Source organism: Argentina silus, assembly GCF_951799395.1.
Source record: "Argentina silus genome assembly, chromosome: 15".
Taxonomy (NCBI): domain Eukaryota; kingdom Metazoa; phylum Chordata; class Actinopteri; order Argentiniformes; family Argentinidae; genus Argentina; species Argentina silus.
The window spans coordinates 5,841,972-5,854,483 of record NC_139669.1 but is presented as its reverse complement, the minus strand read 5'-3'; the positions used below and the strand labels follow the sequence as shown (position 1 = coordinate 5,854,483).

General features: G+C 42.0%; 1 protein-coding gene across 1 annotated transcript; it reads right to left on the bottom strand.

Moving 5' to 3' along the window:
* Positions 1-5,928: 5,928 nt before the first annotated feature.
* On the bottom strand, positions 5,929-9,644 carry dusp1 (dual specificity phosphatase 1). The gene is made up of 4 exons (XM_083686456.1): positions 8,966-9,644; positions 8,528-8,673; positions 8,092-8,311; positions 5,929-7,334 (listed from the first exon to the last, which is right to left on the bottom strand). The coding sequence occupies exons 1-4, from the start codon at positions 9,366-9,368 to the stop codon at positions 6,979-6,981; spliced, it is 1,125 nt and encodes a 374-aa protein (XP_083542582.1). The 5' UTR covers positions 9,369-9,644; the 3' UTR covers positions 5,929-6,978.
* Positions 9,645-12,512: the final 2,868 nt, after the last annotated feature.

Below are 12,512 nucleotides of genomic sequence, written 5' to 3'. Positions count from 1 at the left end.
TCCTGTCGGTTAAGATGTCCATGCGTCTCGATGTTCTACAACCAACCTGCAACCAAGCCTCATTCACAGGCTTATATTTAAAAGAAGAAATCCCGCCTGAATTTAGTCTAAACGAGGGAAAAAAAAACAAGGGCACGTGGACATCCTTATCTTTCTTTAACTGTCCAATAAAACTGTCTGTCTGTGAAGGGACGGACTTGGCACGAGAGTGAAGTGTCTGTAAATGTCGCCTGTCGTTAACCGCCATCAGGTATTTGAATACATGTAGGCCTATGCTTTAAGACTGAATTTCGCACACTTTTCACGAAATGAGTAGAACATTTGAGGATTCAAAGTACGACTTGTCGGCTACTTCAGCCAACTTCCTCATGGATTCTGTCGGCGGCAGTGATGCGCAGTGATGGTGGAATAAGCGGACTAAAGAGAAGTCCATACAGCTGTAGCAGTTTTCATGACTGTATTCACTATGTTTATGTATGGAACATGTATGGAACAGGCCTGATGCGTTTCAGTTTCATCCTCAAAGAAAATACTTCTCGTGGAATTCATTCAATTCCACTCTGTTGTACCTTCCATCAATGGACTTGCAGATACATACTTGATTGGATTTATGACTAGTGAGAGCAGCATAGTCATTAATTTAAAATAAAATGATTTGAAGCTAAGCATAATTTCAAAATCTCATGTGACAACACAAACCTAACCAATGGAGTAATAGGTCCTTATTTCGGTAAAGCCTATGCAGTCAGAATTGTACATCAATGGTTATTTATTAACATTGGTTGAAAAGTAAACACCTTTGACCGTTTGGTCAGCAGCACACTACTACCAGAGGTCGTAGTTGACACAATGCCTATTTATATTTTGTCATAGTTTGCCTAAACCAGAGCCATATGTGTCCTAATTATCTATCCTATTTCCTGAAGTGTACACATATGCACTCCCCTAGACACATTTAGGAGCATATAGGCGTGGTGTAACCATGGGCTGTAACAATAGGCTCTCACACCAGTCATAGCACTTCAGAGGAAAGGGTGAAGAATTGGAACGCAGGCTCTGACCTAGCCATGTCTTAATGTTAAATCTCTATAGCAGTTCATGGCGTGTCTGTATTGGTGGTATGTATGTTGTCAGTACAATTATAGAAACATACTTCACCCTAATGTCGTATGCCAGTAAGATCTGAGATATAGTCTGGTGCAGATTTGTCCAGTCATATTTTATTATTTTGATGAAATTATTCCATTTGATCATCTGAGATTTATACTATTGCAGTGAGGCAACACATGAGGGTGCCAAAGGCTTGCTACATAGCTAGTGGACACGTTTGAGGAAAAAGAAAAACCCTCCTAGAATTGATGTACTTACACTAGGGGGCGCTCACACACCATTACAAAAGGGAGGTACTTGTTCACGTGGGCCAAGGGAAGAAGAAGGCTCTGTGACTTATACATTAGGACATCAGCAAAATAGACTACATACAACATACCTTCCCCCACTGCTTGAGAGGCGTCCTATTTTCTGCAGTCATCAGTATTTCTTAAAATACATTTTAGGCAACATGATATTTATTTTTCAATATGATATTTTGACATTATAACATGCAAATGTAATGTGCCATCGGTAAATCCTCGACTTGAAGTCTACACACACACTCTCTCTCATACACACACACACACACACACACACACACACACACACACACACACACACACACTCTCTCTCTCTCTCTCATACACACACACACACACACACACTCACTCTCTCTCTCATACACACATACATACGCACACACACTCTCTCTCTGTCTCTTCCTCTCCCTCTCTCTCACACACACACACACACACACACACACACATACAAAAACACACATATGCGGACACACAGTCTCAAACACACTTCCATCTGTCTGGAGGCTGTTAATTTGCGTACATCCATATTTCACTTCTGAGTGTGTGACATCATGCACTGTGAAGAAATGTGGATGCCAGACATTCCAAGAATACTTCACACAGGATCTCATTTCTGGCTGCAAACAGCACAAAGGAACAGGACCCTCTAGCCCAGGGGAGTGGAAAAATACAGCCTTTGTCCAGAGTCCTGAATGTGGCTAAAGCTGAAATACTGTAGGCTGGATACATGCTTGATGCCAGTGTTAATATGTTTGTAAATTCATAGTTGTAGTATCAAAGTCTCACTTACGTAGTACTTAGTCAAATCTCTCTCTCTCTCTCTCTCTCTCTCTCTCTCTCTCTCTGTCTCTCTCTCTCTCTCTCTCTCTCTATATATATATATATATATATTGTTACAGAGCAGTTAATAACTACTGTTTGGTTGAAACAAGCACCACTAAGAACCATTTTGCTAGCTAGTTAAGTTCAGTGTTTAAGTATCAGTGTTTCTGAATGCTTTGAATTAAGGACCAAAAAGCATGTGTTATTACTACATAGCTTTGGGCTTCGCACAATGGCTCCCCTCAACTTAATATTTACCCCTACTCTCATTATTTTGACTTATACTATATATGTCATGTGTGACTCAAAGTTGGTATTTTTCTCAAGCACATATGTAGTATTTCATACCGACAGGAAGTAGAAAGTCAAAGCTGTTTTCTAGGTCACAATTCTAAGGCTCATTCTAAAACTAAATGTTTTCATGGTCCAAATTTGCGTAACAGTCTTGAAATTACGACCAATCTGAACATCACGCCACCTCGAGACTTCCATGTAATTCACCAGATCTGCCCACGGTGCACATCTCCAAGTACTTCCTTCATCCTTTAACATTCCAGAGGGTCGTTAAGGAAAGAGAGTCCTGCTGGCAAGGAAAGGCCACTTCAGTGAGGTCATACGTAATGTCCTGACAATCTATTGAGCCCCATTGGAGACTGCAATTATCGCTCCACAGATCTGGCCTTACTTCGGCTGCTGCCACGCAATGGTGGCTCATCAAATTCCTTTTCTCAGGGTTGTCAATGTAGGTTAAACCCCACATCTGATAATGACTCCCCTATGATACAGTCATGAGCTATGAGGAAATAAGAGCAGAATGGTGATGACTGTTGGATAAATGATTCACTTACTTAAACAAATGTATTGTCACCATGCCTTCAGAAAGTATTCAGACCCCTTCACTTTTTCCACATTTTGTTGTGTTATAGACTCAATTATGGATTAAATTAAAAGAATTTGCCAGTTTTTTTGTCAGGATCAAGAGAAAATTATGAAGTTTGCTGAGTTGGTAGTGACATCCTAATCTACACAGTGTGTAATTGATTCTATCCTATGCAAATCAGAGACTATAAATCAGATCAGAGGATATTTTGCATTTTAGCTAATTTTAAGAGTGTCATAGCAAAGGGTCTGAATACTTATGTACATGAGGTATTTCTGTATTTCAATTTTAATAAATTTACTGAAATTTCTAAAAACCTGTTTTCACTTTGTCATTCTGGGGCATTGTGTGTGGATTGATGGCAAATTCATTTAATTTAATCCATTTTAAATTGAGTCTATAACACAACAAAATGTGGAAAAAGTGAAGGGGTCTGAATACTTTCAGAAGGCACTGTATATCTGACAACATACTGTAAGCAAGGTACAATCAATTCTCCTATCTTTTCTTGAGCATATCCCCTTGCTTTTCATTGCTTTATGGTGTTTGTTTCACTGTCCTGGAGTCATACAGCACTGTAGGCTATAGGCGGTTCTCTTTGTAGTTTTATATTCGGGTGTGTGTTGGTGTAAAGGTCATCACAAGCCATTATATCCCTCACAGCTCCACAAGGCCTCACTTAAGTTACTGTATAATCACAATCCTCTGAAGGATCTCTCCCGGTGAGAATTCTGCCATGACATCAACATGTGACCTCAAAGCTTCCCTGTCACGGCTGGGTGTGTGTGTGTTGTGGGTGGGGCAGGGGTGAGAGATTTATGCCAGCTTTAGAGAGGGATAAAAGGTGTGAGTTGTCAATGGCCAATCTAGGCCACCGGTAATGCAGACAGACACACTGCTGAGTCTAGCATGTGCGTCAGATGGCAATACACACACACTGAGTGTGACAGAGCTTAAGATGGGTGTGTTGATGTATCATCTCCTTAAATCTTACTTTGATTATAGATACTCCATTAGATCCTTTGTAATGCATGAGACTAATTAAATTCCAAAGAGATTCAGTGTGTGTGTGTGTGTGTGTGTGTGTGTGTGTGTGTGTGAGAGAGATAGAGAAGAGGGAAAGGGGAGCTATTTATGTCACCTTTCCTGTCATGGGCAGGAGTGTCTGACACATTAGCCAGACATTGTTCTATCTAATAACATGTTCAACAAGAAAATGACAGCCACATTAACAGCTAAAGAAAACAAACAATTAGATTAAAAACTTTTGAATTTCACTCATTTTTAATCTGAGAAAAGAAGGAAGAGATGAGGAAAATGTGAAGATCATACAGACTTGCTGGCACCCATGTTTATTTACTGTCTTCATCTTGACCTTGTCTCTTACACACTTTTACAAAGCAGCAAACCAATATAACGTCCCCGGCCTGGGAGTTGGTTGGTTTCTCATAAAGGAGGCCATCGTACCTCCCATCCCCCATCCCCCAACACACACACACACACACACTCACACACACACACGCACACACCCTTCTCCTGCTGACCTCACTCCTTAACAACAGGAAGTCAAAAGACACAAAAGGCCAGGCTGGGAGGTGGGGGGGGGGAGCGGGGAGGAGAAGGGGGGGTGGAGTAGCGCATATGTCACCAAAATCTCAGTTTAGCTGTGGCTGCTGGTGAGGTAAAGAGTTTTGGGCAGAGTTGTGTTTTGTTGTTGTTTTTACTTTTTCTTGCGCTCCAACCAGTCCTCTGACTGTCATTGTGTTTTTGGTACATTGTTTTCTTACAAGTATGTTGATTTCCAGAATGGCCACATCCCCTATAATGACATTCAGTGTGGGTAAGTTCACACCTCATAGACTTCGTAGGCTCCATTGAGTGGAGACAGTTTGTGTTGTGAATGGAGGCCTAGTCGGGTGTTATCACCCACTGGAAGACTTTTTTCTCACACCAGTGAGGGGTCAGAGCCGTAGCCAATGTTGGGGCTAATTTGCAACCCAAACATATCTCTGTCCTTTTCACAGCCGTCTGCTCCTCCATCTCTCATTGGACCCGGAGGCAGGGGACACAAGGCTGCTTTTTGACTGAACCCTGAATGCTCTTTGGTTGTCACACTTTTCCCAAACGCCTTGCAGCTGCTCCTATTGTGCCCTTCAAGGGGGGGGGCTTGTTGGCTGATTCTGTTTGAGCCTCCTGCTGCTGGCCCGGCCTCAGATGAGTTCGGAGAGAAGGAGTTTGGGCCAAACAATGGGAGACATTAATATGTATCCTATATGGTGAAATCCCGATGCATTCTCAGATCTGTATTGCATAGGATTCCATCGCACCCAAGCCATCCAAGCCATAGAGCAGAAGGTTGTGTTTCCAAAGGCAGTTCACAAAGGAACCTCTCACAAGCCAACTTGACCTGGAATTTCATTATTTTTTTATCTCGCACACTAAATTGGTTTTGTACATATATGTTTTGTGTAAATGGTCAAAATAATCTAAAATGTATAATGATTAAATTAAATTTCTATCTTGAAAGTGAATGTATTAGGTCGTTCTAGCTATTGTACTACAACTATTGGATAGTTGTGATCAAAACTTGGTATCTAACAGTGTGATCAGTAATATAGGACTTTGTGTACGGTCAGTTATATCTTTATGCAATTAAATGACTGTGTTAAAACCAATTAAGGGGTTAGTTTGTATCTATAAGGAATCTTTCTTCATTATATTAGAGTATTGGTGCTGTGCTGTTGAATCATTGTCCATTATTTTGAGATTTCTCTCGAGTCACAAGACAAATGAAAGACAAGTTCTCCAACCAAGTACAAAAGACAAACGGGATTTATTCAATGGTATCAAAACAACATACAATAAACATATGCAAAAATAGATATGACAATGAAATATATTACTTTAGTTCAATAAATATCACATATCAAACAGCAGTCTCTTGAGATACTGTTCCCCGTCTTAGTGCTTTTGGGGTTCTGTCTCGATCCCAAAGCTGCTGTACACAGTACAGAGGCATGAGGTATTTGGTGTTTGTTTTCCCCAAAACTGTTTGTCAGGTTTGTCAGGGTTTCATGAAGTTTTGAAAGGCAGTTGCATTTGAATGGGCCATCCCATCCATGTCATTCAAAATAAGAACTTTCTGCCAGAGCTAAATCCAGCTAGAGATGAGAGATACATTCATTGTTCGTGAAATATAAGAGTCTGAGGCGTGATTTCCAAAATGGCATCATTTGTTTCGCAAGAAGTTTGTGGAAGCCCCTTTAGAACAGCTTGAGTACGTGTAAGGGAGGCAGAGGGACCACTTGAGAGCAAGAAATTCCTGATTCCTGAATTCCTGAGAAACTGGTTGAACAACAATGTTATTTAAGAAAATGATGTAAAAAAAGTATTATGATTATCAAAAGCGAACATTCTTTTCAAATGACACTTACATAAGAAACAGTTCTTTGAATAAACATGCTCCCAACTGAAATACTTCTAACTTCCTTCAAGGAAGGAATGGTCCACCCAACCACCTTCAGCCTTTTCTATTGACATCTATGGTGCACAATAGGCTTAGTCGAATTGTGGGTGCCATTCACATTTACACAGGATGTTGTGACAACAATACTGCCATGTGGTAGTGAGAGAAACGTCTTGAGACAATGGGTCTAACCCATACATCAGTCCGAAAATCAGCACTGACTGAGCCCATAAACTTGGCCAAATGGCCACCTCCAACCAAAAGTCAACCCTTCTGTCCAGCGACATCACTTCACGATGCGAATTACAAAGTGTCCATCCAGACTTCAATGGCTATGGTCATGAGTGTAACAGTACAAATCCAGGCCCAGCCCAGTGTCCATGGCGCGTGCGTCCATTTCAGCAGCTTGGGGAGGTGGTGATGGGGCTGTGGAGGAAGGAGAGCTGTCCGGCTGTGGAGTGTACAGGGATGGAGACAGGGAAGTTGAAGACCGTACTGCTTTTGCCCATGGCTGGACTCCCAGCCTCAGAAGAGCAGGTAGAGGAGGCCAGGACCTGGGACTCGAACTGCAGGAGTTGGCCCATGAAGCTGAAGTTGGGGGAGATTATGCTGCGGCGCTGCTTGACAAACTCAAAGGCCTCGTCGAGCTTCACGCGGTTGGTGCGCATGAGGTAGGCCAGGCAGATGGTGGCTGAACGGGAGATGCCGGCTTGGCAGTGCACGAACACACGGCCGCCTTTATTACGCACAGAGTCTGTGGGAGAGAGAAGGAAAGCAAGGATGAGTACAGTGTGTTTTGTGGTGTGAACAGGGAGTAGTTACAACGTTACAGACTTGTCAACTGTTGTTGAGGGAACTGCCCAGTTCTGTCCTGCCACAGCAGTAAATGGCCAATGGAGACCAGGCACAAGCTCAACTGTCCTCATAACACTTTCAGTTTCAAACCAAACTCAACAGTGTTGCTAACGGTCCTCATTAGGACACAGGAAGAGGCTGGGGGGTGTTAGGTTGGGGGGCTATTCCCTAAGGAGGGGGTCTGAATAGACAAAAGGGGGGTGGTTGCTCCCCCGCGGAGTGTATTGATCTGGGAGGAAGGCCGGCGGTGTGTGGAGAAACTGCCTTTTGTTCAGACAGAACAAAGAGTGAAGCGGAGGGAACCATTCAAACCCAGTCAGTCTCCCCACTACAAAAGCAGATTGGGGCCGCGGCCGCGTGGTTCAACATGAATAGGGGGCACCTCTTTAAATTGAGTTGAGAGGCGATGATGTAACCACCATTGTGGTGGATCAGGGGGGCCTGGGCCGAGCCAGCTGGTCAATTTTGGAGGGAACTTTTTTAAAATTCAAATCGAAGTCATTGAATGGACAGAGGGAGGGGGGGGGGGGGGGGGGCAGGGGAGGGGGTTGGGTGCTACGTAGTTTGCCGCCAACAGCTTCCATGGCAACAGCTGTGCATAGTAATTGTGTTTGTCAGTTAGGAGAAAGAGGAACTGAACTGGTGTAGACACTCACCGATAAACTCAATCGCTACGTTGAACCAGGAGCTGATATCAGCTTTGTGGTTGTCCTCCACGGGAATACTCTTGTACTGGAAGGAGTCCTCAAAGTGGTTCGGGCAGTGGGCAGACACGTTTATGAGAGCTGTGATCCCCAGCATGTCCAACATGTCTTTCCTGGAGGCATGGTAGGCACTGCCTAGGTACAGGAAGGGCAAGATTTCTACCGGTCCCCCCTGAAAGATGACAAAAAAAGTACCCAAAATGTCAACAAAACAGGCAAGACTAGCACTAGAACTGAGGTGCCACAATATCTGTAGTGTTTGTTGTGGACAGTGAACACAATAATATCCAGACCATTTCAAAGTAAGAACATTGTAGTAACAATAATATTGTAATTGTTGTAGTAAGCCAACAACAAACAAGGTGTCAGTAATTACAGGAACACACACCTGGTCATAAAGTGGTGTACTGCATGGGCTGCAGCCGGGCCCTGCGCTGTCCGGGTGACTTGCGCTCAGGGGCAAACTCAGCCCCTGTGGAGGTGACGGTTTGGTGCACATCTCAGGGAACTCAGAGGAAAACGCGTCAAAGCCACCTAAACAAAAAAACAGACAACGTTAGACTACAGCGTAGACCTCTAACATCATAGTGTACATTACAAAATGCGGCAGCTGTCTATCAGGCTATTTTGGCACAATGCATGTGTTTACTTCATAACGCGACAGCTGGTGCGGTGACAGCTGTAATCCACATTTGTTGTGAACTGTAACTACGTTACTATCGCTTGTGCGTAACTGACATGGCCTAGGCCATACACACATGCATAGGCTTAACAGATTTAGCCTATGTAAAGCATATATTGTTAAAATATAGCCGGAGATGCTTACCCTTTAGAAAGAATACACTGGCACCGCACGGGTCGCGACACAAAGCTGTCACCGCGAGCATCAAAGTCCCGTCTTTCTTCACTTGGCCAAAGTCCAAACTCCGATCATCGAGGAACACCACCGACTGATACTCCCCAGAAATAAGCCGGTTCCTCATGTCTTCATTTGGAACAATGTGTTCCAGTCCCAAGCCCCCTCTCGCTCTACGGCGCACTATAGTGCTGAAGCGCACGTTGGCGGAGCCGGGGATGTGCGAGGAGTTGAAGGAGAAAAAAGAACGACAGTCCAGCACTAGGCAGACCGGATCGTCCTCCTCCAACAAACCACGGAGGGACGCAGAGTCGATGCTGGGGACTTCCATTATGACCATAGTAGGGCGAGAAAATAGTAAATCCAAATACATAAAGTTAAAAAAAGAAAAACTCTTTTTAACCTGTGTAGAATATCCTATTCGTGTGTTCTCTTTTTTTCTCAAGGGAATGTCTTGAAGCAATACGCTCTTTTGTTCTAGTTTTCTAGCTTATTTGAGGTTTTACCAGATAATGGTGAAATGGAGTAAAATGTTACAGCAATAAAAAATAACTATGTTTCAAATACAGTCCGTTCCCTCTTCTCAGGTTTCCGTTTGTTGTTTTTTGTATAAAATGGTTCCTCTTTTGCTTGGAGTTGTTCTGAGGGTTGCGTCTATCCAATGCCCTTTGAAAAGGACTTATATAGTAGCCTCTCCTTGTGAATGAGAAAGCGCTTACGTCAAGCGCCCGCCCATTTTGGCACCCTGCCCGCTTGAGCTTTCACATACGTCATTGTGTCACTGAGCCAAGCTAACTAGACTCTGGGAAAGCATCTGTGGGACTCGTAACAATATGGGAAATGTCGATATGGATGAAAACTAAATGTTTTGTCATCGATTTTTTGGTTTTACAGTAATTGAAATACAAAATACATCAATATTTCCCCCCTTGTTTGCAGCAGACTATTTCCTTTATTTTTCCTTTTTTATTAGGCACGTGTTTGTAAATGGAAATATTATTATTATTATTATTATTATTATTATTATTAATATTATTAATATTATTAGCCTATCATTATTATCATTAACCTATTGTCATCATCATTATCATTTTCTTATTATCGTATAAAGTGACTACTACTCCTGTGTGAAATATCTGTATATCAGCAAATTAGGAATTTTACAAATTTTCCATGATGCTATTGTTGAATTTAAAGATTTTTATTCTACCCCTTCAGATGAGAGCTGACAAATAACAAGATAATAAGTAAATACCTGTCATGTCGGCCATAAAAGTTTATGCTTTGTTTTAACTAGGCAGAGGTACAGAGTGTTCAATGCAGCGCGACCAAAGGCTAACCATAAAAGTTAATCACTGTATAGAAACTTGAAGTCCAGTAAATTTCCACGCGCTGGAAGCAAAACAGTGCACTTACAGGAAGACAACACCAGAAGGGAGATCTGTTTTGAATTAGATCTTTATAGGCCGTTCTTCTCATCTTTAAAGCAAGTTATTCTGGTAAAAAAAGCTTTTAAAAAAAAGCATACATGATCATCCTTATGCTGGGAAACACTTCTCAGTTCTCAGTTCTTCAAAGTGGTTTGCTGAGTATTTTTTAATTTGTATGTATTGATTTGCATTGACACAAAAACAAATTAAAGACAAAATGAAAGAAACCCTGAAGAACCCTTAAGAAACCCTGTAGGGCTTGTTGAGAAACCTCCCCTAAAACCAAGACACTAGGCACTTTAATTATCTCACAAGGTAGAGGAAGCAATTGTGGATTGTTATTGACAGACACACATTGTGACAGACTCTTTAAATCACAAGGACACACCTGAGGTGTTGTTTTGTTGTGGTATGTGTGCTACTTTGTCCACACAGGTTGACAGACGGTGTTGCCACAGTGACAGTAAACAGTCAGGTGGGATCTACTTTGTTGGTGTGGTATCTATCTACCTTTGTGAATCTTATGCAGTATCGCTCCTGTATCTAACTGGTCACAGTGGGTTTTAACTTTGAAGAAATAATTCATAACTCTTTTTTACCAACGTAATTACTATCCAATTGCTAGCTAATCTTAAACCCTAAGAATGCTTCTTTGTTTCTCCAATTTGACCAGCACCAGAATAGGAGACTGGATATTGGAAAAAAAACAAAACAGGGAGATGTATGTAGGTCATGACGTCAGCACCGTGTCTCAGTAACTTGAGACAGGAGGGCCCTCTATTTGGAGAGCTCTATCCGCCTGTCAGAATCAGGATTCAGAATCAGAATTCTTTTATTTGGCCAAGTATATATACAGTACCAGTCAAAAGTTTGGACACACCTTGCCAAGAGTGTGCAGAGCTGTCATCAAAGCAAAAGGTGGCTACTTTGAAGAATCTAAAATCTAAAACATATTCTGGTTTGTTTAACACTTTTTTGTTTACTACATAATTCCATATGTGTTCCTTCATAGTTTTGATGTCTTCAATATTAATCTACAATGTAGAAAATAATAAAAAATAAAGAAAAACCATTGAATGAGAAGGTGTGTCCAAGCTTTTGACTGGTACTGTACAGGAAATTGACTTGGTGAGGTTGGTGCATGGGACATAAAAACAATAGCAAATATTGACAAGAAATTTACAAAATAGCAAAATATTAACAAAATAGCAATAACAAATTCACAAATTTACAAAATAGAACAATAAAACAATACATTTTGTTTTACCTAAGCAGAGGGAGAGACAAAACATGTATGTATGAAAAAGAAAGAGAGAGAGAAAGAGCCCAATGGGGAAGGAACTGAAACCATAGCATCAGCTTGCAAAACCTCTGCCACAGGTTTTTAACCTCACACTCCTCTGTGATGAGTCAACTATGAGACACATGCCACAGAAGTGGAATGTTACACACATGGGGGGAAGGGAGGGAGGATGGAGGCTGGGGGCCCTGAAAACAATCTGTACCCAAACATTCTGTTCTCATTGTGAAGGTTTTCCCCACAAAGTTTGGTAGCCAACATACTGGAAATGATTAATTAATGAGTGAAACACGTGAGGGGGTTTCTTTCATAATCACCCTTTTCCTTTTTCCTTTTTGTGTGTGTGTGTGTGTGTGTGTATGTGTGTGTGCGTTCCTACCTGCCTGCCTGCCTGTCTGCCTGCCTGCCTGTCTGTCTGTCTGTCTGTCTGTCTGTCTGTCTGTCTGTCTGTCTATATGTCTCTCTCTCTCTCCCTCTGTGTGTGTTTGTGTGTGTGTGTCATTGTTTACATTCTGTTGCAATAGGAACAAAAAATACACTGCGATTACTTTGCGTTTTGGCTTCCTATCATCAGCTGTGCTCTCGGACAGAAAGGGAACTAAAACAACGGGTGACAGCTTGAGACATTTCCTGTGTTAGGACTGTTTCACTTGCTGTCATCCCTGGTCACTTACTGTCATGATTGCCAGGGCAACAGCTGAATCAGGACTGGGAAAACACAGGGCCTATCCATCATCGTCACCACAATATAAGAAACCTGAGTTTAAGATGTTTATTCATCAGCTGT

Coding starts and splice junctions, on each gene's coding strand:
- dusp1 (XM_083686456.1), bottom strand. CDS start 9,368: ATGTATTTGGATTTACTATTTTCTCGCCCTACTATGGTCATAATGGAA. Junction 8,674..8,965: donor CAGTGTATTCTTTCTAAAGG/GTAAGCATCTCC, acceptor TTTTTTGTTTAG/GTGGCTTTGACGCGTTTTCC. Junction 8,312..8,527: donor GTACACCACTTTATGACCAG/GTGTGTGTTCCT, acceptor GTCATCTTTCAG/GGGGGACCGGTAGAAATCTT.